General features: G+C 45.8%; 1 protein-coding gene across 1 annotated transcript; it reads right to left on the bottom strand.

Annotated features, from left to right (window-relative positions):
* Positions 1 to 621: 621 nt before the first annotated feature.
* On the bottom strand, positions 622 to 13,956 carry LOC101388921 (butyrophilin subfamily 1 member A1-like). The gene is made up of 9 exons (XM_014782920.2): positions 13,670 to 13,956; positions 11,299 to 11,646; positions 7,792 to 8,073; positions 7,493 to 7,693; positions 7,180 to 7,200; positions 7,059 to 7,085; positions 5,975 to 6,001; positions 1,908 to 1,934; positions 622 to 1,500 (listed from the first exon to the last, which is right to left on the bottom strand). The coding sequence occupies exons 1-9, from the start codon at positions 13,752 to 13,754 to the stop codon at positions 830 to 832; spliced, it is 1,689 nt and encodes a 562-aa protein (XP_014638406.2). The 5' UTR covers positions 13,755 to 13,956; the 3' UTR covers positions 622 to 829.
* Positions 13,957 to 24,953: the final 10,997 nt, after the last annotated feature.

Raw genomic sequence — 24,953 nt, 5'->3', positions numbered from 1 at the left:
TAGACCCTTCTAGCCGCTGTATGTGGGACGCGGCCTCAGCCTGGCCTGAGAAGCGGTGCGTCGGTGCGCGCCGGGGATCCTAACCTGGGCCGCCAGTAGCAGAGCGCGCGCACTTAACTGCTAAGCCATGGGGCCGGCCCCTTCATTCACTTCTTAATTCTGGTAACATTGCTCTTCTTTCCACCTGGTGTTGACACAAAAGAAGAATCCAGATTCTTCTCCTTATTTCCTTAAATTAACATAGCACAAGTTTTTCCCAGGTAACAGAAATTTGCTGAGATTTGGAAAAATAGGTGTGTTTCATCCATCCCAGAATAGGAAATAATATAAAGCAGAACATTAGACTCTTCCTAAAAGTCCATCAGCCATCCATTTCCCTGGTAATTTTGGATGGCCCACTTTTCTGGCCAGATAGTGCAGATCCCCCAAAATAGAGCTGGGGACCCACTCTCAGCCTCTGGGTTCTTCTGCACAAACTCAAGTTGGATAAAGTAAACTCCACTTTATTCTGCAGAGTAATTCAGCCCCTCATCCCCTTTCATATCCAAAAAGTAAAAAGACCTTATGAAATATTTTTTATTACTGAAAAAAAATAACTTCACATAGTAAAATTCAGCCTACCCCAAACCAGCTCAGTCAACTTTTATAATCTGCTACCTGAGCACAAGGCTTGAACTAACTATTCTCTAACCACATGCCCAGGAGTCTGCATCCAGGGCAGGAGGTCAAGACGCCCAGCCAGCTAGAATTCACCTCAGAGGCCTTTGTCACAGGGAGTCTGCAGCTCTAGGAAGAGCCACAGAGAGGGGTTTGAGATAGTGATGGGGCCCTATAGGGACGCAGCCTCAGAGTTGCAGGGGAGTAATGGAGATTCGACTGCTGGGGGAGCACCATCAACACCAGAGCCTGAGCTGAACTCCTCCCCTGGGAGGCTCACAGGCTCCTCCAAAGAAGAAGGAGAATTGTTAATGGGCACAGGGAACCCCTCAGACCCACCCACAGTGGGGCAGATGGTCAGGGACATCTTTCCTGACTTAAGCATAAAGTATGGAAAGAGGGTCCCAGAGAAGGATGCCTGAGGGAAGGAGAAAATGTGGGAGCCATCGCTCATGTTATAGAAGGATACATCCCCTTCATTGTAGTCCAGGAAAACCCCCACCCTGTGGGGAAACTGCCTAAGAGATAGCGAAGTGTCAGGGATAGTACAGGCACAATAATTCTTTCCAAACTGCCCCACAACCCAGAACCCCTTATCTGGGGACTCTCTGTACCAGCCCTTCCTTTTCACATCTCCCCTACAGACCCCCAGAGCCCACTTGCTTCTGTCTCTATTCCTGACCTCCACCTCCCAGTAACAGCGTCCTGATGTGATGCCCTCAAGACCCAAGATACTGCAGGTGTCTCCTGAGTCCACATGGGTGTCCTTCCAGGTCAGACTTGTCTTTTCGGGAGAAAGGGAAAGGTTGGGATGGGCAGAGCCTGGATCTAGAGTGACAGACCCTGCAGAGAGAGTTACCAATCATGCAAGGCCCTCTCCTGCCCCATAACAGGAAAATACAACCACCCTCAGACACTTAGCTGCCTGGAGGCAGGACTAAGCACCCTGAGATGAGAGCCTTGTGACTCAAGCCTACAGCGCTCCAAGCAGGAGAAGGAACCACAAGACTGATTTGGGGGTTAGATATGTCACAGGGCCCTTGAGGACCAACTTGGACTCCAAGGGCTGAAGGATATCTATTTAGCATCCAATATTAGCCACACCCACCAGTTCCAACTATATGACTATCACCGCCATATTCCACCCCACCACCATTGATGGCGTCAGCATCTATATCACCACAGGGATCTGAAGGAGAGGCTATGGGGGCAGCAGTAGGAACACCCAGAAAGAACATGAAGTCACTCACAGGCCTGGAACTTCTCCTTCCACCAATCTATAAGAGAACCACACGTTTCATATCAGGGATTTGCATAGACTGTACACAACAGGGTCAGCATTTAGTATTCTGAAAAATACTGATACAAGAGTTACAGGGGAAAATATTTTGGAAATATTCAACTGATGCATTTATTTCTTTCTCACACACACAGCCCTTGTGCTGCAGCCTTCCCATAAAAGCTAAGCCATGAAGCTTAATACTTAGGGATTGAGAGGCTGGATATCAATCTGAACATAAAGATCATTGCCCAGATTTCACTATCAAATTATGCTTTCTCAAGTCCCTAGTCACATATTCATCCTGGAAGCTAAGTTTTCTTGAGAAAGTATTAAGGAAATCAAAATTTCCAAGGCCTCCATTTAATTATCAAGAACTAATTGAGCTGAACTTGTAGATTGCCTCTAAGCCATGGGTAGAGAGAATACAACTTGGCTGAGCTGAACTCAGAGGATGACTATAAACCATGAGTGAAGAGAACTCGGGGTATAGCATCAGAGAAATCTTGCCCAGTAGGGGGCAATGGAGAGGTTTCAAGGAAGGGAGAGATATGTTCAAAGCAGGAAAGACACACATTCAGTGAGAGGACAGACACTAATGAATTCTCTTCCCCTTTTCATGGGGTAGTGAGAGCAAAAACATCCCTATATATAATAGAGAACCCAAAGATATTAGATCTAGTTATCTGCTTCCCCCTATAATGGCCCAGAGAGATTGAAAGCTTCCAGGAGAAACTCTGATGTGGTAGGCCCCCAAAGATGTCTATGTCTTAAACCCCAGAATGTTTGAATATGTTATGGAAAAGGGAACTTTGCAGATGTGGTTAAGATTAAGGACCTTGAGGGCCGGCCCCGTGGCTTGGCGGTTAAGTGCGCGCGCTCCGCTGCTGGCAGCCCAGGTTCGGATCCCGGGCGCGCACCGACGCACCGCACCACTTCTCCAGCCATGCTGAGGCCGCATCCCACGTACAGCAACTGGAAGGATGTGCAACTATGACATACAACTATCTACTGGGGCTTTGGGGGGAAAAAATAAATAAATAAAATCTTTAAAAAAAAAAAAAAAAAAAAGATTAAGGACCTTGAGATGGGGTCAGGGGTATGGGGGAAACAACAATGCCCCAAACAGCTAGATGGGATCTGCCCCTCCTCAGCAGACCCCAATCCTAGGATCTTAAGATCTAAATCAGGTTAGTCTCCCCAGGGTGAGGACCTGATATGACTAAGAGGAGAACAGAGGGACCCCTCTCCCCCACTGACCCAAGGCCATATAATCTCTTCCAACCTCCATACTCCATTTCTGGAAGAAGAAAGGAAGATTGCTGACCAAAGCAAAGCCTATATAAGTCATAAGACCCTGAAATGTCTGCAGTGGGAGAGCTGTTGCCTCCAACAGGGTGGAGACTCAGAAACAACATACGAACGTTTATAGAAATAAGTAAACAACATATTCTTGCACATTTGGGGTGTAAATTTGTGACCACCATTCCCACATATACAGGTTCATTCAGAGAAATTGGCATTTCCGTCTCTATTGATTTGCTTGATGGAAATAAGATCACGTAAAATGATTGGGCTGACCCATGTGGCCCTCTGAGAAAAATGAACTTTAATTTACCTGTTCTTCACCAAGACATCAGTTGACACCCAATTATAAGTTTCTATATCATAACTGATAAAGATTACCAAAGAAGGAGGAGGAGGAAAAGGAGAAAAGAGAATTGGCCTTTAATTTTGAGACTCTACAATGTATTGAATGCTATGCTATTCTTCACTTAATTTCCACAGCAAATCTTTAAGTTACAAATTATCTTTCCAATTTTATGAATAAGAAGAGAGAAGATATTTGTCCACCTCACCCTATGAACCTGTCAATATGAAAATGTTGATTCTAACAAACAAACACATAGAGACATATATTGGATTGGTGGTTACAAGAGGGGAAGAGGGGAGGGAGGAGGGCAAAAGGGATGATTAGGCACATGTGTGTGGTGATGGCTTGTAATTAGTATTCGGGTGGTGAACATGATGTAATCTACACAGAAAAAGAAGTATAATGATGTAGACCTGAAATTTATACAGTGTTATAAACCAATGTGACCACAATAAAATAAAAAAATAAATAAATAATAAAACCAATTTAAAAACAAGCAAATAAACTACAAAATATAAAGACGCAAAAAAAAAAAAGAAAGAAAGAAAAGAAAATGTTGATTCTAGTGTAATGGCATTTGTCCTTACAAAATAAAAGGGTAAACAAAGTATCCATTAAAACACACGCACTTTAATTCAGCAGATAAGGCAGAGATGGTAAAAGAAGACTATCTGATCCTCATTTTTAACAAATAAATCCCAGGAACAATCAGTAAGATTCTCTAAGGTGGGTTCCTCACTCATCTGGTCCCCAGGCCTCCTTCACGCCTTGGCTTGTCCCTCTCTGTTCTCACAGTCTATATCCCTGACTGTAAACAGAAACATCCAGAGCAGGGAGAGGGCATGTTACACAGGCTTAGAGGGCACAGATCCTTAACTCACCCCAGTGCTAAAGGGTTCTCTGGATGACCCTTCATTGCATTAGGAACCCCCATACCACACTCCTACCCTGACTGCTGGAAGGTTGAGATGGTCTCACTATCAGAGGTAAACTCAATTAGATGATTACTTCAAAATGGTTTAAAAATAAATATTCTTTACTGAAATTTCTCAAACAGGTATCAAGGAATTGATTACATTTCATGCACCCAAATAACTTGCAAACCCTCCGTATACTCCCCAACTCAAACCACCATGGCTGTGACTTGTGGTCTCTCTTCCACCACTCCAAGCCACCCAAAATCTCTACAAGGCGAATCTCAGGCACCCTGCTTCCTTCTCATCTCCTCCTCCCTTCCTTCTCCTGGTCTTTTCTTCTCTGATTTGCTCTCCACTCTTTCTCTGGTAAACAATTTTAACTCGTCTATGTTAAGAAGACATAGAGTCTTCTATGTTTCTCATTTTCCAGTCTTCACACATTGCCCCTAGTAAACCCAGCCAAGGCTGAGCCCATCAGGCAAATACAGAGTTCTCATAAAAGGAGAGATAACGGTTGTGAACAATTACAAGTTGCATTTTTGTTCCTGTTATACAAACAAATACACAGAATTTTGCATATAATTTCAGATCTTTCACAGACCCTCACCCAGAATTCCATAAACATCCTGGAGGTTCTGGACCCCAGATGCAGAACACCTGCTCTAGGGGCTGGCCCCGTGGCTTAGCGGTTAAGTGCACACGCTCCACTACTGGTGGCCCTGGTTCGGATCCCAGGCGTGCACCAACGCACGGCTTCTCCAGCCATGCTGAGGCCGCGTCCCACATACAGCAACTAGAAGGATGTGCAACTATGACATAGAACTATCTACTGGGGCTTTGGGGAAGAAAAGGAGGAGGATTGGCAATAGGTGTTAGCTCAGAGCTGGTCTTACTCACAAAAAAAAAGAAAAAAAAAGAACACCTGCTCTAGAGCAACTAATTCCTCAGTAACCAAGGAGGCTTGGAGGAAGAAACCCAGCTTGAACAGGGAGTCAGAGCATGAGGAAGCAAAGAGAAGACCAATATCCCAGAGGAAAACCAAAACTAGATCCAAAAAGGGGAGGAATTTTGGAGCAAGAAGGATCCAGAACCAAGGACCCCCTTAGGAAGACCTGAATCCTAAGCAGGCAAGCATGATTTCTGAAATCTTCTAGAGATCAGAAATTCCTGATCTACACAGTCATTTCCCTGTGCCAGTCTCCTCACAACTGACCTCTCCATTGCCACTGCACCCATGAGAAGTACCAGTTGAACAAGGTGTTTGGGGAGGCTGTTCTGACCATAACAGTGACCTGCAGTAGAGGATGGGTCAGAATGGAGAGAGAGATGTGTTCCCAAGGAGGAGGCCCGGCAGTCTTAGAATGGAGGCTACAAAAATGACAAGGAAAGGAAGGACATTAACCCATAGAGAAGGGGGCAGAGTCAAGGCTGGGGAGGTGAGGCCACAGGAAGCTCAGAACCACTTACCCGCGTACATCTGGGCCTTCCTCCAAGCTGAAAGAGAACACACCCCAGTCAGACCTCGGCCAGAACAAGCCTGCTCAGCATGAATCTACTGGTCCTTGTCTCCCATCTGTTCTACAGGCGAGACTATCTACAGGGGGAGAGCTGGAGGAACATGACCTCCTGCAATGTGCAGACAGCAGGGTGCTGTGGGAAATCCCCTGGACCACAGGTCAGGAAGCCTGCATTACAGGCTGAGTTCCACACTGTCCTGCTGCTGCTGTATGATTTTGGCAAGTCACTTAGCTGTTCTGTACCTCAAAAACTCAACAATTCTTATTCTATCTGTGCCACTTGTGCCACTAAGGAGCAAAAATTGTACTATGTGTGAAAATATTTTAGAGAATACAATATAAATTATTCCATAAATGCAAGAAAGCATTATCATATCCAGTCTTTTTCTGGCAAAGATATATTTGGGAAATAACTCAAAATGGGGAATGGTTTAGGGACAGTGATGTAAGATGAGTTCTAGGGTAAAGTGGCCAGTCTTTCTCAGATGAAATATTTCTAGAGATAAACATCACTATTCTGGGGAATTGGCAGCTCATCCTAGCATATTCCCATGCTTGGTCAGCCCAGGCCTCCTCCCATCGTTTTTGGATCAGCACCTTCAGGAACTGGAGAGAACAGACTAGTTCTCTAAGTTTAGGAGTATACTCCTAAACTTAATGACCCCACTTATTTATATAGCTCCTTTAATGAAATCACAGAGCAGCGGGCTTTCCACTTCCAGATACTGACTGAGAACTAGAAGAATTGAAGGCTAGAAAACTAGCAATATGGTGGGTAGGTTATGTTTGGAATAAGACCCAGATGCATGACAAACTCCAGGGGCCACCATCACACCCAGGTTCCCAAACACTGGGTGGGAAACAGCAGCCCAGATCTGGGAAAGCCCATGGACCAGGGTTGTGCCTCCCACCAGCTTCCATTTCTGCCCACAGGGAAGGGGGTCCACATGTCTGTGCCTAGATAGAAACAAGGAAAGGGGGCATCTTGGCATACGTAGGACAGGAGACCCAAAGACATCTGGAGAGTCACTCACCAGCCAGGTAAACTGATTGCCTCCAATCTGAAAGACACCACACAGGAAACAGGTGAGGTAAGAACCAGAATGTCTCCTATGAAGGGGACACAGGGAGTTCAGGAGGAAAAGCAGAACTTACCAAGATCTGCCTGGAGTTCATCTGAAAGAGAGTGAAAAAATAAGTGTGAACTTCCATCCCTAAAAAAAGGAAAGATTGTGTGCCTGGAGAACCTGCAAGAAAGAACCTCTCCCTATCCTAGAATTTCCAACTCCAGACCCATCCAAGAGTCCACAGCTCCAGGTCCTTCTGGATCTCCTCAGCCACCTGCTCTGCACCTAGGGTCCTGGACCTCCCTGGAGAGCTGGAGCCCTGGACTCCGGCACTGTGGTCAGCTTGTCCCTCTCAGCACCGGCTGCCGCCCTCACCAGCCTTGGTCCCTGTCCTGCCTTACCTCTGGCCTTCAGTGCCTCCTCCTTTGCCTGCTGGTCTTCTTCCTTAGCCTGACGCAGACCCTTCTGTTTCTGCAGCTCCTGCAACTTTGTGGAATGTTCTCTCTTGGTGTAATACACAGCCCCAAGGAGTAGGAGCGTCAGCACGGTCAGGATCACTATGAAAGCTGGCTTCCAGAGAGAGGCCTGGGGGAAGAAGGGCTCTGCAGCCCAGCCAGAGATCCCATCAGGGGCACAGCCCTGGAGAGCCTAGCCCAGGCCCCCTCCTCTGGCCCTGCTGGAAGCAGGGAACAGCACTGACCTGGGATGAAGATGGCCATCGTCTTCTCCTGGCCCAGGATGGGGTTAAGGATGGAGCAGGTCACGTTCCCTGCAGAGCTGTCTCTCACCACCAGAGAGGCCTCTACACTAAACAGCCCTTCCTCATCTTTGGCATGCGTCTCAGAGAATGCCAGGAACTTCTTTCCACTGAGATCCCTCCATTGCACCTGGGGCTTCGGGAACCACCTTGAGGCCATGCACACCACACGGACCCCGTCCTCCTCCGGCCCTTTGATGTGCACTTGAGGGGCAGAGCCCACACCTGTGGCAGGGAAGAGGGAGAGCTCTGGGAGGTGGCCTGTGGCCTAGGGATGCCAGTAGTGCCTACATGTGCACAACTCTGGAGCCATTCACGTTGCATTCTAGGGGCTCTGTGGGAATGCTGCCCCTGCAGGGAGCAAGGCAGCAGCCCTGCCACACGGAACAGAAGGAAGCAGCATAGGACCCATTGGAGGCACAGAGAGCAGGGTCCCTTCTCCCCAACCATGCAGCTGGAAAGGCTGATGCCCAGAGGAAACAGGAGAAGGAATTTGGTCCCAGGTTCCTTCCTTATCCTTCAGAACTCTTCTCACCTCACATACTCTCCCAGTGCATCTGCCTCCACACCCACTGCCTGTCTTTGTAAATCACTTTCAAAATTATATCAATTGACAACCCTATCCTCTGAACTCCCCTCCCTTATATCCACGCCCCTATGGGTTATCTCTTCCAGAATTCCTCACATAGACTTCAAACTCAACATTCCCAAACAGAATTCATGATTTGGCCCCATCTGTGAAAGACTAATTATGAAAATATCCCCAATTCTTCACACTTCTTTATATCCAGCTCTCCCTCTGCCACATACTTTCTAGTGCCTTCACACTCTGCCTCTGGGCTCAATCATGTAACTTGACTTGGCCCCTGAAAGATTAGCCAATGTGACTCAAGCAGAGTTTATAAAGTGCCTGTGCCTTTGGGCCTGCCCTCTGCCATGGGAAGGATGTGCTTGGGCAGCCTTTCCAGCTGAAGCTTTTCTAGATCAGCCAACAGCCAGATGAATAAAACCCATGTGAACAAACCCAGCCAAGGTCCACATGGTGACCTCTTCAGCTGACTGTAAGGACAAAGAAAAAATAAATGTAAGAGGCTTAAATCTCCCTGTTGAAAATAAGGAAAGAGATTCCCCACCCCTCCTTCTTCTTGGAGCATTTCCTTGAGAAAACTTGTAACTGTTGGTACTTTCTCCCCCCTTTGAAATGTATATAAATACTTTTTGAAAACTAGATGGGCCTTTTGACAGCTTTATGACCCAGGAATGTCTTTCTCAAGGACCTGGAAGCCATCTCTTTGAAATGTAAACATCAAGGGAGATACCACCCCACTTTCCTCCTTCCTGTGGGAGGGTAGGGGCCTAACTTCAGTGAGTACCGTGCTCCAAATTGTAAAACCACCTCCTGTCATAAAGATATGAGAATTTGCTTTTCCTCTCCATAAAGCCAATTAGCTAACATAGATGGTCACCTCAATTACCAGGTAAATTTAGGGTGAACTCTGTGTGACAAACAGTGCTGTCAACTCCTCTTACTTGGGAATTAGTCATTATTGATCTTGAAAACATGTACGTAATGGATTGTATCTGCTTGGCTTTATAAAAGGGGGACATTCCTTTCTATTTTTGCAATCTCTTAGTAGATTGCCTGAGATGTGCATCACATTCTGGATTAATGCCTATTCAATAATAAAACTCTTTTCTTTCTCTACTACCTTTGTGACAGGATTTCTGGGTTGGAAGATTTTGGTGTTTTGTTTTGTTTGTTTTTGGTGAGGAAGATTAGCCCTGAGCTAACATCCATTGCCAATCCTCCTCTTTTTTTGCTGAGGAAGATTTGCCGTAGGCTAACACCCATGCCTATCCTCCTCCACTTTATATGGGACGCCACCACAGCATGGCTTGATAAGTGGTGCATCAGTCCGCACCCGGCATCCGAACCTGCAAACTCCGGGCCGCCATAGCAGAGCATGTGAACGTAACCACTATGCCACCGGGCCGGCCCCTGGGAGATTTCATTTTTTATTATATTTCCCCAACATGACCAAAGATGTATGAGTAAGCCCTGTTAAGATTAGCCCAATACAGCCCAGATTAGGGGAACTTTCTTAATGCCTGAATTAAATAAATGGTTATTGCTATATGCCACTGAGATTTTTGTGGCTGTTTGTTACACAGCATTATTATGGCAACAGGTAAATAATACATAATTATCAATATTCCTACCACTAAACGACAAACAGCCAAGGCAAAACCCTGGGAGTATCTGTTGTCCCCTCTCCCCCTTCCAAACTCTTTGTCCCCAAATCTACTCTCTCAGTTGGGTCTACTTTCTAAACCTGTCTGATGTCTGATTCTTCCTGTCCCGCCCCCCTGCTGCTTCGTGAAGTCAGGCAGTCATCCTCTCTGCCTTGTAAGTGCATCCACCCCTCCACCTTGCTCACCTCCATCCATCCTCCTCACAGTTGCCAAAGCACACATTCCCAGCACTGCTCTGTTTAAAACTTCTCAGCAATGCATCCAAACTCCATAATACAGCACGCAAAGTCTTCTATGATCTGGCATCTGCCTTCCCTCTCAAACTCCTTCTTTCCTCTCTCCCACCCCAACTTCCACCACCTGTGCCCCTCAGGGCACACAAACTCCAGCCCCAAGGACCATTTGATTAACTGCTGACAACCACAATCAGCATGCTCCATGTGCCCCCTGCCTTCTCACATTCCAGTCCATCAACTTCAAGGGCTCTTTGGAACATTGTCTGGTAAACTCAAGTGCCTGTTCAAGACTGTGCTCCCTAGGAGCTTCTCCTGACCACACAGACAGCAGTAATCGATCCTCTCTCTGTGCACCCTATACCAGAAATATCTCTTTATTCCAGTATTGTCACCTCTTACTACTCTCCCCTTCACTTGTCTTACGAGCCATGATGGCCTCCTTGTAGGCCCAGAACACACCCACCTCAGGGGTTTCACACTGGGTATTCCCTCTGCTTGGAACACTTGTCCCCCAGATATCCACTTGGCAAAAACCCTACTTCCTTGAGCTTTTGCTCAGATTGTCGGGAAGGCCCAGTGTGAGCCCCTATGTAACACTAAAGCCTTCCCTCCCTCCCCACCCCCACCTTCTGGTCCCCTTCCCCTGTTCTACTTGGCCATTTATCCCAAGTACTTACCACCTCCTAACACCCTTTATAACATATTTATCTATTTATTTACGTATTGCCACTAAAACATAAACTCCACAGGGCAGGGATCTTTGCTTAGTTCACTGATGTACCCAGGTGCCCAGAACAGGACCTGGCACATAGTGGGGGTTCTATATGTTTGTATTGAATAAGTGAATGAGTGAATGAGCCTTCTTTTCCACATCTATAAAATGACGGGCTGATCTACATGGTCTGAGGTTCCTCCCAACTGCAATACTCTAGGAATCAAGAATATAGATCAAGTCACCAACCTGCCACCTTCAGCTCCAAACTGGCCTCTTCATAGAAACCTCCCTTTCTGAAGAAGCAGGTATACAGCCCATCGTCAGAAGCCTGGACCTTGTGGATGTGCACTGCAGCCTCCCCTTGGGTGAGGAGGTCCCTCACCAGAGAGGTCCGCCCTGCATAGTGGGCCATCTGCTCCTCGTTCTGCTCCCGTTGGTTCTGATAGATGAACACAACTTCTGAAAACTTGGAGCGAAACCACCTCAGCTCCATGTTCTCCACACTCATGGTCGGGCACACACGACAGGGCAGAGTGGCATCCCCACCTAGCATTGCCACGATGGGGTCTAAGGGGCCAATCATGAAGAACTCCTCTGTGGACACAGATATAGGAATGAGGAAGGTGGAGAGATGAAAACCACAGACAGGGAACACACACAATTGGGTGGGAAAGCCCAGGTAGGCTGGGGGCAAGTGTCAAATGAGATGACCCCTGACCTGATGGATTGAGCTGTAACAACTCTAAATCTGGGCAAGATCTTCAGACCACAACTTTGTGACCCAGAAATGATGTCAAAACGACCACCTTATTCACCTGTGCTCCTGTCTTCACACCCTCCCATGAAGTACTCTAACTCAGTGGTTTGCAACATTCAGCATGCATCAGAATCACCAAGAGGGCTTGTAAAACACAAATTGCTGGGGCCCACTCCCAGAGCTTCTGACTCAGTAGGTCTGGGATGGGCCAAAGAATGTGCATGTCCAAGGAGTTCCTGAGGATGCTGAAACTGATGTTCCAGGGACCACACTTGGAGAACCACAGCTCTAACCCGGCCCCTCCAATGACTGGACTGAAAATTGACCAGAGAGCACACCTGTGGCTCAGATCAGAACTCTCTGACCATTCAGCCACACCCAGGAACTTCCCCCCTCCCACCCTTAACTTGATTACTTGTGCCCTGTCTTTCTCCTCTGCTGAATTACCTGTGCACTAAAAACTAGAGCCAAATGCTATTTCCGTTAAAAACCTGCCCTCACTCCCATCACCCACAGGAGCCCAAACCACTGCTTGTTAAAAAAGAAGGTTCACCCCACTGCCATCCCCTCAGAGCCCTTGGCCTTCTGAGGCCTGGTGGATGGGCCACAATGCGACTATTCTGCAAGCCCTGCTGGACCTCCAAAGAGTGACTTCTCACCTCCCGTGCTGCTCAACCTTGGCCTAAGTCACCATCATCTCTCACCTGGAGGACGACAGTGACTAATCTCCCTGTGTCTATCCTCTCCCTACCCCCACGTCTGTGACCCTTTTCACCTGTAAGTGAAACCATGTCCCTACTCTGCTCAAAGCCCTGCAACGGCTCCCCAGTCCCCCCAGTGGCCCAAAGGCCCAATAGGGATGACCCCCAGTACCTCTCTGCCCCCAACTCCTGCTCCTCTCGCTCTCACTCATTCTGCTCCAGCCAACACTTGCCTCCTCTGTTCCTTGAACACACCAGGCACACTGCCAGCTTTGCACTGGCTGTTCCCTCCTACAGAAACCCTCTTTTCCTGGAGATTCTCACAGGCTCACTCCCCACCTCCTCCAAGTCTTTGTTCCCATCTCACTGTCTACACTGACCACCTGATTGGACACTGATGCCTGCCCTCGCCCCACCTCCCACACCCCTGACTGCCCTACCCGGCTCTACGGCATTGTCCTGCCCTCTCAGCTCCTCTAACAGACTGTAGGTTTTGTTGGTTTGTTGCAGTTATTATTCACTGTCTCCTGCTAGAATGTAAGCTCTGTGAAGATAGGGAATCTGTTTGTTCTATTCACAGAATAACACCTAACACATAGTCGACACCCTATAAATACCCGTGGAATGAAATGAATTAATGAATGAATAAGTGCTTCAGATAACAATGAAGCCTGGAAACAAACAATAAGGAGAGAAGTATTTTCACATTTTTGATAGTTGACTTTTTAAAACATCATAAACTCCTCATTGGACAATTATCAAGGTCCCCTACCCAGCCTTATGTCATGATTTAGTGCCTCTCCTTAAATGTTTATTTTTTTTTTATTGCAGTAACATTGGTTTAGAACATTGTATACATTTTAGGTGTAGACCATTATACTTCTATTTATGCATGGATTATATAACCAATGTTACCGCAATAAAAAAAATAAAATAAATAAATAAATAAATGGATAAATAAATAAAAAAGACATCAATAATTGTGTCATTTCAAAAAAAATGTTCAATTACAAGTAGTGATTAGGGGAGCAACATAATCTTTCTAGAGCCAGAGTCCCCAGAAATAGCCATCCATTCCTGATGGACAGAACCAGCAGAGCTCCTGGGGGCTCCCACCCACCCAAGGGAGACACAGGAAGAGGAATGGGGCCACACTCACCTGCGGACCCCGCCAGGGGCAGCTGGATGAGCAGAAGCAGGGAGGTGAGATGACAGAGCACAGAGCGGCTGGAGCAATCCTCCATTTCCTTAGAGCTAGGGAGAGAGGCCAAGAGGCAGGGCCAGCCCAGAGCTCCGAGGCCTCAGAGAGGAGAGCAGGGCTCAGGGCTGGCAACAGCCTTTCCTACTGGCTCATTGTGTTGATGGTCCCCACACAACTCTGATACCAAGAAAGGACTGAGCCCGGGCTCCTCCCAGCCCTTTTGAATGCCTCTGTGGTGCTAGAGAACCATTAGGTTTGCTTGGGAAACAACCACTCCTTCCCTTCCCACCCCAATGGCACCTGCAGCACAGCCCCACTCTGCCCAGAAAACCAGGCCCTTCCTTTCTCAGCACCTGGGATCCCGTGGTGGAAACCGTCCCTCCATCTCTCCATTATTTGCACACTGCTGGTAACGCCCCAAGACAGAGGGCCCAGACTCAGGCCTTCACCATGAAGGACATGCCAATTCCTGCTTGCAGTTCTGTTGCCCCCTAACTGTGAGCAGGGAATCACTGAGAAGCGTCAGAGAGAGACTACATCCTCTTCAAGGAGACTGGGGCTCCCATCACAGGCACGCTGTCCCGCTGTTGTTTAGTTCACCTGAATTTCAATCCCACCCCAGCCCTTTCCTTCTAGGGACCCAGGACACAGCCCTGCACACAGCAGGTGCCCAGTCAATTTCCCACTGATCGGTTGATCCTCTTCCTCTCTGTATTCATGGAAGATTTCGATCTCAGGGTAGAGGATCCCAATGGAAACAGAGCAGCAGAGAATATAAAATGAGTCCTAGCCAGAGAAAAGACCCCCAAACCACTTACTGTTGGAGAGGAGAGACAGCTTATGGTTCTGGGAAAGACAGATTCTGGGGCTGACGGCTGAGTTCTCCTCCAGACTCTCTGTGTGACTGTGTTAGGTGAATTTCTTGACCTTCTCTGCCTCTGTTTCCTCATCTGAAAAATGGGAATAGTAACAGCATCTCGCTCCCAAGGTTTTACAAGAAACACATGAATTTCTATTTGTAGAATCACTACATGTAATTAGAACACAGCCTGTGGGGGCCTACTCACTTAAAAGAAATACTGCAACACAAATGTGGTATTACAACTTGCAGCCAACTGTGCTGGGGCTCTCTACACCTGATAAAGAGACTGAAGGGCCCACAACAACTACAAGCAGCTGAGCATTACAACAGCTGTCCAGGAGCATAACTCGGCCTCCCTGAGCGCCTACAGGGAGAGCAAACAGGCCACAACAGAAGGACACATGTAGCCCACATAGGGGTCACCCCTGGAACATTGAGAACTGAGGGAAGCACACTGCAGGCCTCCTAAGCCATCACTTACATAAGGTCACCTATCCAAGAGCAGGAGACGTAGCTGACCTACCTAATACGTAGACACAAGCACAGGGAAAGAGGCAAAATGAGGAGGCAAAGGAATACATTCCAAGTAAGGGAACAGGACAAAACCCCAGAAAAGGAACTAAGTGAAACAGAAATGAGCAACCTACCTGACAGAGAGTTCAAACAAAGAGTGATAAGGGTGCTCACTGATCTGGGGAGAAGAATGGATGAACTCAGTGAGAATGTCAACAAAGAAATGGAAGATATAATAAAGAACCAATCAGAAATGAAGAATACAATACTGGAAATGAAAAATTCACTAGAGGGACTCAAAAGCAGAGTAGAGGATACAGAAGAACGGATCTGTGAGCTGGACGAAAGAATAGAAGAAATTACCCAAGCTGAACAGGTAAAAGAAAAAAGAATTAAAAAGAGTGAGGACAGTCTAAGGGACCTCTGGGACAACATCAAGCGCACTAACATCCGTGTTATAGGTGTCCCGGAAGGAGAAGAGCAAGACAAAGGGGCAGAAAATCTATTTCAAGAAATAATAGATGAAAACTTCCCTAACCTAAGGAAAGAAACAGACATCCAGGTACAGGAAGCACAGAGAGCCCCAAACAAGGTAAACCCAAAGAGGCTCACACCAAGACACATCATAATCAAAATGTCCAGAATTAAAGATAAAGAGAGAATCCTAAAAGCCGCAAGAGAAAATCAAGTCACATACAAAGGAAACCCCATAAGGCTATCAGCTGACTTCTCAGCAGAAACCTTACAGGCTAGAAGAGAGTGGCACGATATATTTAAAGTGCTAAAAGGAAAAAACTTACAGCCAAGAATACTCCACCTGGCAAGGTTATCATTCAAAATGGAAGGAGAGATCAAAAATTTCCCAGACAAGCAAAAATTAAAGGAGATCGTCAATAAGAAACCAGTGCTACAAGAAATGTTAAAGGGACTGATTTAAGGGGAAAAGAGAAGACCACAAATAGGAAAAATTATCTATTTCCATGATAAGAACGTAATGGATACAAATGCACAAAAAAGAGGTTAGATATGATATCAAAAACATAAAAGGAGGGGAGTTAAAGAGTAGAGCTTTCAGACAGAGGTCAAACTAAAGAGACCATCAATTCTGTATAGAAGAAGAAAGGAACAGAGAAGGACTACTAAAACACTGAGAAAAATAAAAAGTTAAAAAATGGCAGTAAGTACATACTTATCAATAGCTACTTTAAAGGTCAATGGACTAAATGCTCCAATTAAAAGGCATAGGGTGGCTGATTGGATAAAAAAACAAGACCATATATATGCTGCATACAAGAGACACACTTCAGACCTAAAGACACTCACAAACTGAAAGTGAAGGGATGGAAAAAGATACTGCACGCAAATGACAATGAAAAGAAAGCTGGGGTAGCAGTACTCATATCAGACGAAATAGACTTTAAAACAAAAACTGTAAAAAGAGACAAAGAAGGGCATTACATAATGATCAAGGAAACAATCCAACAAGAGGATATAACACTTGTAAATATCTACGCACCCAATGTAGGAGCACATAAATATATAAAGCAATTATTAACAGACATAAAAACAGAAATAGACAGTAACACAATAATAGTAGGGGACTTTAACACTCCACTTACACCAACGGATAGATCATCCAAACAGAAGATTAATAAGGAAACATTGGCCTTAAATGACACACTAGAACAGATGGACCTAGTAGATATATACAGAGCATTCCATCCAAAAACCAAAGAATACACGTTCTTTTCAAATGCACATGGAACATTCTCCAGGATTGATCACATATTAGGCCACAAAACAAGTCTACATAAGTTTAAGAAGATTGAAATAATACCAAGCATCTTTTCTGACCACAACGGTATGAAACTAGAAATGAACTATAGGAAGAAAATCAGAAAAGCCACAAATACGTGGAGATTAAACAAAATGCTACTGAACAATGACTGGGTCAAAGAAGAAATCAAAGAATACCTGGAGACAAATGAAAATGAAAATACGACATGCCAGAATTTATGGGATACAGCAAAAGCGGTTCTAAGAGGGAAGTTTATAGTGATACAGGCCTATCTCAACAAACAAGAAAAATCTCAAATAAATAATCTAACAATGCACCTAAAGGAACTGGAAAAAGAAGAACAAACAAAGCCCAAAATCAGTAGAAGAAGGGAAATAATAAAAATCAGAGCAAAAATAAATGAAATAGAGACCAAAAAAAACAATAGAAAAAATTAATAAAACCAAGAGCTGGTTCTTTGAAAAGATAAACAAAATTGACAAACCTTTAGCTAGACTGACCGAGAAAAAAAGAGAGAAGGCTCATATAAGTAAAATCAGATGTGAAAGAGGAGAAATTACAACAGACACCTCAGAAATACAAAAGATTATAAGAGAATACTATGAAAAGCTATATGCCAACCAATTCGACAATCTGGAAGAAATGGATAAATTCTTAGAATCATACAACCTTCCAAAATTGGATCAAGAAGAAGTAGAGAATTTGAATAGACCAATCACCAGTAAGGAGATCGAACAGTAATCAAAAACCTCCCCAAAAATAAAAGTCCAGGACCGGACGGCTTCCCTGGTGAATTCTACCAAACATTCAAAGAAGACTTAATACCTATTGTTCTCAAATTCTTCCAAAAAAATGAGGAGGGGGGGAACTTCCCTAACTCATTCTACAAAGCCAACATTACCCTGATACCAAAACCAGACAAGGACAACACAAAAAAAGAAAACTACAGGCCAATATCACTGATGAACATCGATGCAAAAATCCTCAATAAAATACTAGCAAATCGCATACAACAAGACGTTAAAAAGATTATACACCATGAACAAGTGGGATTTATTCCAGGTATGCAGGGAATTGTTCAACATTCGCAAATCAATCAACGTAATACACCACATTAATAAAATGAATAATAAAAATCACATGATCATCTCAATAGATGCAGAGAAAGCATTTGACAAGACACAGCATCCATTTATGATAAAAGCTCTGAATAAAATGGGTATATAAGGAAAGTACCTCAACATAATAAAGACCATACATGAGAAACCCACAGCTAATATCATCCTCAATGGTGAAAAACTCAAAGCTATCCCTCTAAGAACAGGAACCAGACAAGGATGCCCACTCTCACCACTCCTATTTAACATAGTACTGGAAGTCCTAGCCAGAGCAATCAGGCAAGAGAAAGAAATAAAAGGGATCCAAATTGGAAAGGAAGATGTACCGGCACAAAAACAGACACACAGATCAGTGGAATAGAATCAAAACCCCGAAATAAACCCACACATCTATGGACAGCTAATCTTTGACAAAGGAGCCAAGAACATACAATGGAGAAAAGAAAGTCTCTTCAACAAATGGTGTTGGGAAAACTGGATAGCCACATGCAAAAAAATGAAAGTAGACCCTTACCTTACACCATACACAAAAATTAACACAAAATGGATTAAAGACTTGAATGTAAGACCTGAAACCATGAAACTTCTAGAAGAAAACATAGGCAGTACGTTCTTCGACATTGGTCTTAGCAACATATTTTCAAGCACCATATCTGACCAGGCAACAAAAACAATAGAAAAAATAAACAAATGGGACTACATCAAACTAAAAAGCTTCTGCACAGCAAAGGAAACCATCAACAAAAGGAAAAGACAACCTAACAATTGGGAGAAGATATTTGCAAACCATACATCTGATAAGGGCTTAATCTCCAAAATATATAAAGAACTCATGCATCTCAACAACAAAAAAACTAACAACCCAATTAAAAAATGGGCAAAAGACAGGAACAGACATTTCTCCAAAGAAGATATACAGATGGCCAACAGATACATGAAAAGATGTTCAAAATCATTAACTATCAGGGAAATGCAAATCAAAACTACAATGAGATATCACCTCACGCCCGTCAGAATGGCTATAATTAACAAGACAGTAAACAACAAGTGTTGGAGAGGATGTGGAGAGAAGGGAACTCTCATACACTGCTGGTGGGAGTGCAAACTGGTGCAGCCACTATGGAAAACAGTATGGAGCTTCCTCAAAAAATCAAGGATAGAACTACCATATGATCCAGCTATTCCACTGCTTGGTATTTATCCGAAGAACTTGAAAACATCAATGCATAAAGATACATGCACCCCTGTGTTCATTGCAGCGTTATTCACAACAGCCAAGACTTGGAAGCAACCTAAGTGCCCATCAAGGGACGAATGGATAAAGAAGATGTGGTATATATGCACCATGGAATACTACTCAGCCATAAGAAACGATGAAATCCAGCCATTTGTGACAACATGGATGGACATTGAGGGTATTATGCAAAGCGAAATAAGTCAGAGGGAGAAGGTCAAATACCGTATGATTTCCTTCATTAAGTAGTAGATAATAACAACAACAAACAAACACATAGAGACAGAGATTGGATTGGTGGTTACCAGAGGGGAAGGGGGGAGGGGGGAGGGCGAAAGGGATACTTCGGCACATGTGTGTGGTGATGGGTTGTAATTAGTATTTGGGTGCTGAACATGATGTAATCTATGCAGAAATAGAAGTATAATGATGTACACCTGAAATTTATACAATATTATAAACCAATGTTACTGCAATAAACAAAGCATTAAAAAAAAAAAAAAGAACACAGCCTGGTCCTCGTAAGTGCTACAAAAATATTATTAAAATAAATAAATAAAGGTGCAGCCCTCCCTGTGGTTGTCCTGGGTCTTCCTAGAGCCACACTATTATACAGCATCCCCCTCCCACCCTAGCCCCACCACATTCTCAGCCTCCTCCTCACAGCCAGCTGCTCCCTGCTTTCCTCCTCTTGGCCCACAGGTGTCTTCAAAACCAACTTACCTGCTTTGAAAGGCTGAGACTTCTGGAGTATCTCTAAACTCGGCAACTTGACAAGGTTCAGGGACCGCAGCAGACCCCAAATCTGCCCCCAGAGTTTGCACCTGCAGTTAGCTGCTCAGAGTCCCAAACCCTGCTTCCAGATCCAACACCGGGTGCCATGGGTTCCTCACGTCTGAGAAGCAGGTGGTTCCCAGGAGAGTGGAGAAGAAGCAGAGCCTGGCATAGGTTGCAGGGGCATCTGTAGAGACCAGGCCCTGGGGCCTCCGCTAAGTGCTCCCAGACAGAAGAGTCCACCCGTCTCTGGCTCCTTCCACCATTTGAAAGTGAAAGCTTACAAAAAGCAACCCCAGCAGACTCTGCTCTGCCCTCTGGACGGTACACCCTGGTTATCAAGAAGGAAACAGCATGATCAGAGCAGCAAAAAGAGGATAGGTACAGGTACTGAAACAACCCTGCGGAGGGACAGAAAGAGACACAGACTCAGTAACTATTTGTTGAACAACTGCTATACTCCAGGTGGGCTAGCTTCTAAACCACTGAAGTAGGGACTGTGGGTGGCACAGCCAAGACTAATACCTAGCCCTATGCCTAGGTCTGTCTGTACTGGCTGTGCACTACTAAAATGATTCCATGTCGGTTGGTAAATCGCACAGGGCCACAGCCCCCTGTGTAGCTGCTTTTCTTTTCTTCACCAACAGATGACCCAGGAGCTCCCCATAACCTGGCAACTGAGGAGTTAACACCAGACATCAGGAGCTTCCAGTTCCAGCTGCAGGACCCTGGCCCTGCCCACGCTGAAAGGAAAATGCCCTACGGGTTGTTAATTTTTAATATCACTCGTGGCCTGGGTACAGCCATTCAGACCCCCTCCCTGCCAGCCTCCGTGTACAACAGGAAAAGCCTGATTCTATTGTCTCCAAAGGAAAACCATGGAGACTGGGTTTCCTCTCCAGCCCTCACTTCCTGCAGTTTCTTCATCTCAGTAAAGGGCACCTGTCTTCACCCAGTTATCTCTGCCAGAAAGTCGAGGGTCATTCTCCTCTCCCATTCAGTTCCTCTCCAAACTCCACTCTCCCACTCAGCCTACTTCCAATCTACCAAAAGGTTCAAGATTTTTCTCAAATCCATATCCACGACCAGCACCTAGTTCCAAGCCACACTCATTTCTCACCTGGCCCTAGCAGCGGCCTCCTCATGGGTGTCTGCCCCACCTCCAGCCTCACCTCCTCCAGTTCATTTTCCTTCCAAGGTCATGATCCTCTCAAGTCAGCTAATGTCAACTCTCTGCTTCACCCCTTTAAGAGATTCCTCTGCTTAAACTTCTTCTCTTGCTCCCAGGCCTCCGGCTTCCTCTCTCACCTCATCCCATTGCTGTGCCAGGTGTTCCCTCCTGGACTCAGGTGAGTTCCTCCAGTTCACTGGGGTTTTCCCAGGCTCGGGCCTCCTCACAAGCCACTGAGGCTCCTGTTCTCCCTCTCCTCTGCCAAACTCCTCGCCATTCAGGTCTCACCTAAGTGTCCTTCCTCAGGGGGGCCTTCACTGACCTCTCGATCCCCATTATGTGCCCCATACACGTGCTTGTGGGGGTTTTGGTGGCACCCTGTTGTCCACCACAGCCCTGACACGTGTTCATCTGTGGAATGTCTGTGGAATCCATGAGAGGAGGCACTGTGTGTTTTGTTCACATCTGCACACCAGCCCTGACACAACACCCAGCACGTAGTAAACACTCAGTAAACTTTGGTTGAGTTCATTTACAGAGGAGGCGCTTCAGCAGCACATTGCCTACTCAGCCTTGTCCAAATTCAGAAAACATTTTAGTCCACTGAGAAACTTGAAGACTAACTCAGACCTAAACAAGTCAGCCCCTGGATGGATACAACCGCTCCACCATCTCCCTCTCTCTGTTTTTGCATCCCCCCCAAACATAAATGCTTCACTAATTATATCACCGGAATGATGGGCTGGAAACTTCAGGCTCAGCCACCTCTGATTGCCCCCTCAAGCCTGCCCAGTGCTCTGGTGTTCATGTGATAAGTGATTTTGACTAGTGTCTCCCTTGCTGCACTTCTGCCAGGTGGTTGTCATCATTATCCTCATTCTACAGATGAGGAAACCAAATCTCTCAGAGTTTCACAACCACACACCCAGCAAAAACTCTCTCAGTCTGTGTTCACTCTTGGTTGTTCTAAATGACCCGTTGTATTTGTCTTCCTGCAAGGACTGACTGACCCACTGATGCACAAGAATGCTTGGTTTCTGCCCAAAACTCTGGTCTGAGATATTAAAACTCCGGGCAAACCCAGGACTTCTAGATATACCCGAACACATCACACTTTGTCACCTCCAAAAGGTCCATTTCTGCTAATATCCACTTAGACTCAGGGATATTTGGAAAAATCCATCTTAATCCAAAAATAACTGATGAGACAAGAACCAATATTAGCCTCCAGGTCCACCTTCACCCTCTACCCTCCACTGCCACCACCAATCCCTGCCCAATGTGGAGACTTCTCAAGACCTAAGAGACCTTAGGAGAATTTTATGAAAAGACAGAAGGAAAAAAACAATTTTGTTGAATACTACTAAGTGCCAGGAACTGCACTACACACATTGTGTTTATGCCACTTCGTTCTCACAAGTGCAAGCAGAGATGAAGTAAAACATGAGCCCCACCATCTAGTAACATTTAATCCAGGAACTTCATAGAGGAGAGAGGGGCTAGAGCTACAAGGAGACCCACCCCAGTCCTCAAGCCCAGCCCAGCGCCCAGATCCACACAATCAGGGTGAAAGAGTAGCAAGAAGGGGACCTTGGACTCAGAAATGCCCCAGGGTGATATGGCCAGAAAGCTTATCTCACCCTGAATGCCAGCCCTTTGATTCCATGTTGGGGGGTGGGGAGGGAATGACAAAGCTCAGGGAAGACTTTCCTAAGAGCACTGGAAGGACACTGAACACACTGGCAGGAAGGACAGCAAACAGCCAACTTCATTGCCCTCTCCTAGCTCTTCAGGGCCATGTTTCAGCTTCTTTAACAATGAACACTGTTCACTAGCCACAAATGATTTTTCTTGCACAAAATAGAAATTATCCTAATAATAATGGGATTAATATTTTACTTTCCTCTTAACAGACATATGATACCTCCTATGTTTTAGTTGCTTCAAGTGCTTTTGAGACCATTTCAGATAAACACCTGAGCCATAAAAAAACGGTGAACGTAACAGGAATTGTGATTCTAAAATGTGACATTTGATGGAAAGGATTAAGCCTCTTAAAGGTGCAATCAGTAAAACTTAATTTATCTTGATACTGTGAAGATGAAGGGTTCACTGGGTTATCTTCTACTATGGGAAAGGTTTAAGAACTGTTTTCTGCTTGTTTATTTTCTGGGGAAAAAAAGAATAAGAAACACACACAAGGTGATGGTTTTTGTTTTGACTTAAAATTTTTCCTTCCTTTATCTAACCAGCATGACCCTGGCTGGGGACGGAGCTCCCCTGGCAGCCTGCTGAGCAGAGCCCCAAGGGCACAGTCGGGCCCTCACCCTCCTCTGAGCCTGCACATCTGCCTCCCTGGTGAGAAGAGCCCTTCCCGGTCGAGGCTGTCATCCCCACAACTGAAATATCCAACTAAAGGTGGTTCCGCGGATTCTTTAAGCCCCTCACTCGCTCCCAGGAGTGGTCGGTGCCTGTCCAGGTCCCCCCAGAGGTCAGCTGCAGAGCCCATCTGGCCCTTGGCACCGGCCCCACCATCCTCTGAGTGGGCGATCCACTTTGCTTCCAAAGTCTGAGATTCCAGGGGAGTTGAGGAGGCATCACTCCCACCCAAGCCCCTAGATATATAAAGGTAAAGGAGTGAGAGTGGGGGGGCAAAGAGGAGGGACATTCTTAAAGAAAATTTAATAAATTTATTACACTAATAAATAAGCAAAAGATAAATAAGAAATTAAAAGGGAAGGAAGCAGAGAGAAAGATGGCAGAAGAAAAGAAAGAGCAAGACAGAAGGAAGGAAAGGAGGGAGGGACGGGAAAAAGGAAAGAGTAGGATCCTCCTGGCATTCAGCCCTGACCTATCTGGGGTTGGGACGCCAGAATGAACACGTCTGCCCAGAGTGTCTCAAGGTCCCCAGTCACCGTGATGAGAGTGAATGAGTGCAGAGAGCAAGCATGTGCACTGCCTGTGTGGGTGACCCAGTGAGTGACCCGGAAAGAACTGACACACTCTCCCAATCCCATGTAGGTCAGGTCCATCCACGGTGAAGGGTGAACCAGGCAAGTCCTGGTGGGAGAGACTTGAGCGCTAAGGGCCTGGAGGCCTCGCACTTCTCCCTCTGTCACTGAGAGAATCAGAGGAGAGAAGCCTGGGGCAGTAGGGGCAGGAAAGGCCCTGACCAGCCCTGAGAGGCTAATTCTAACCGTTCCCAGGATGCAGGACACCCGTTCCTTCATGTCAGAGAGACTCGTCTCCACAAGCTGAGCTGTAGGGCCCCTGCTCTCTAATGATGGGCACCAAACACTCAGGCCCGTTGTTCACCACATGCCATTTTACTCTGAACATCACGGAATTTATTTCAATGATTGTTTCACTATAGTGCTCTGAGGAGAGTCTTGCTGTCCTCATGTTACAGCTGGGAGACAAAGGCACAACAATATGAGGGACGCTGCCCAGGGTAACCTGGTTGTTTGGCAAACCCTGACAGGAGCCAGGTCCTCCTGCAAAGCTCAGGTGAGCTCTAAACTGGGGGCATCAGCCCCAGGGGTGCTCCAGGGATCTGGGGGGCAGGAGAAGAGGCAGACAATATATTAGAACTTCTATTACAAAAGCTTTAATCTTATCTCTTTTTTTGCGTTATTCATGTCTGTTCTTAAAATCTGAATAATATTTGTACATATTTGATATCTGCACGTTCAAAATACATTACTGAAAGGAGTGCAGGATCCAAAGAGTTTGCAGACCCTCGCTCAAACCTCCCCTCTAGAAAACCTCTCCA

The sequence above is a fragment of the Ceratotherium simum genome, chromosome 13 (genome assembly GCF_057802395.1).
Source record: "Ceratotherium simum simum isolate JZ-2026a chromosome 13, ASM5780239v1, whole genome shotgun sequence".
NCBI classification, from domain to species: Eukaryota; Metazoa; Chordata; class Mammalia; order Perissodactyla; family Rhinocerotidae; genus Ceratotherium; species Ceratotherium simum.
This window is presented reverse-complemented; position numbering and strand designations above follow the sequence as displayed.

What these genes read in the sequence shown, in the direction of transcription:
- LOC101388921 (XM_014782920.2), bottom strand. Translation starts at nt 13,754, where the DNA reads ATGGAGGATTGCTCCAGCCGCTCTGTGCTCTGTCATCTCACCTCCCTG. An exon ending in TTTGGAGCTGAAGGTGGCAG is followed by an intron (nt 8,074 to 11,298) that starts GTTGGTGACTTG and finishes TCCCTGCCACAG; the next exon opens with GTGTGGGCTCTGCCCCTCAA. An exon ending in GGAGGCACTGAAGGCCAGAG is followed by an intron (nt 7,201 to 7,492) that starts GTAAGGCAGGAC and finishes ACTCTCTTTCAG; the next exon opens with ATGAACTCCAGGCAGATCTT.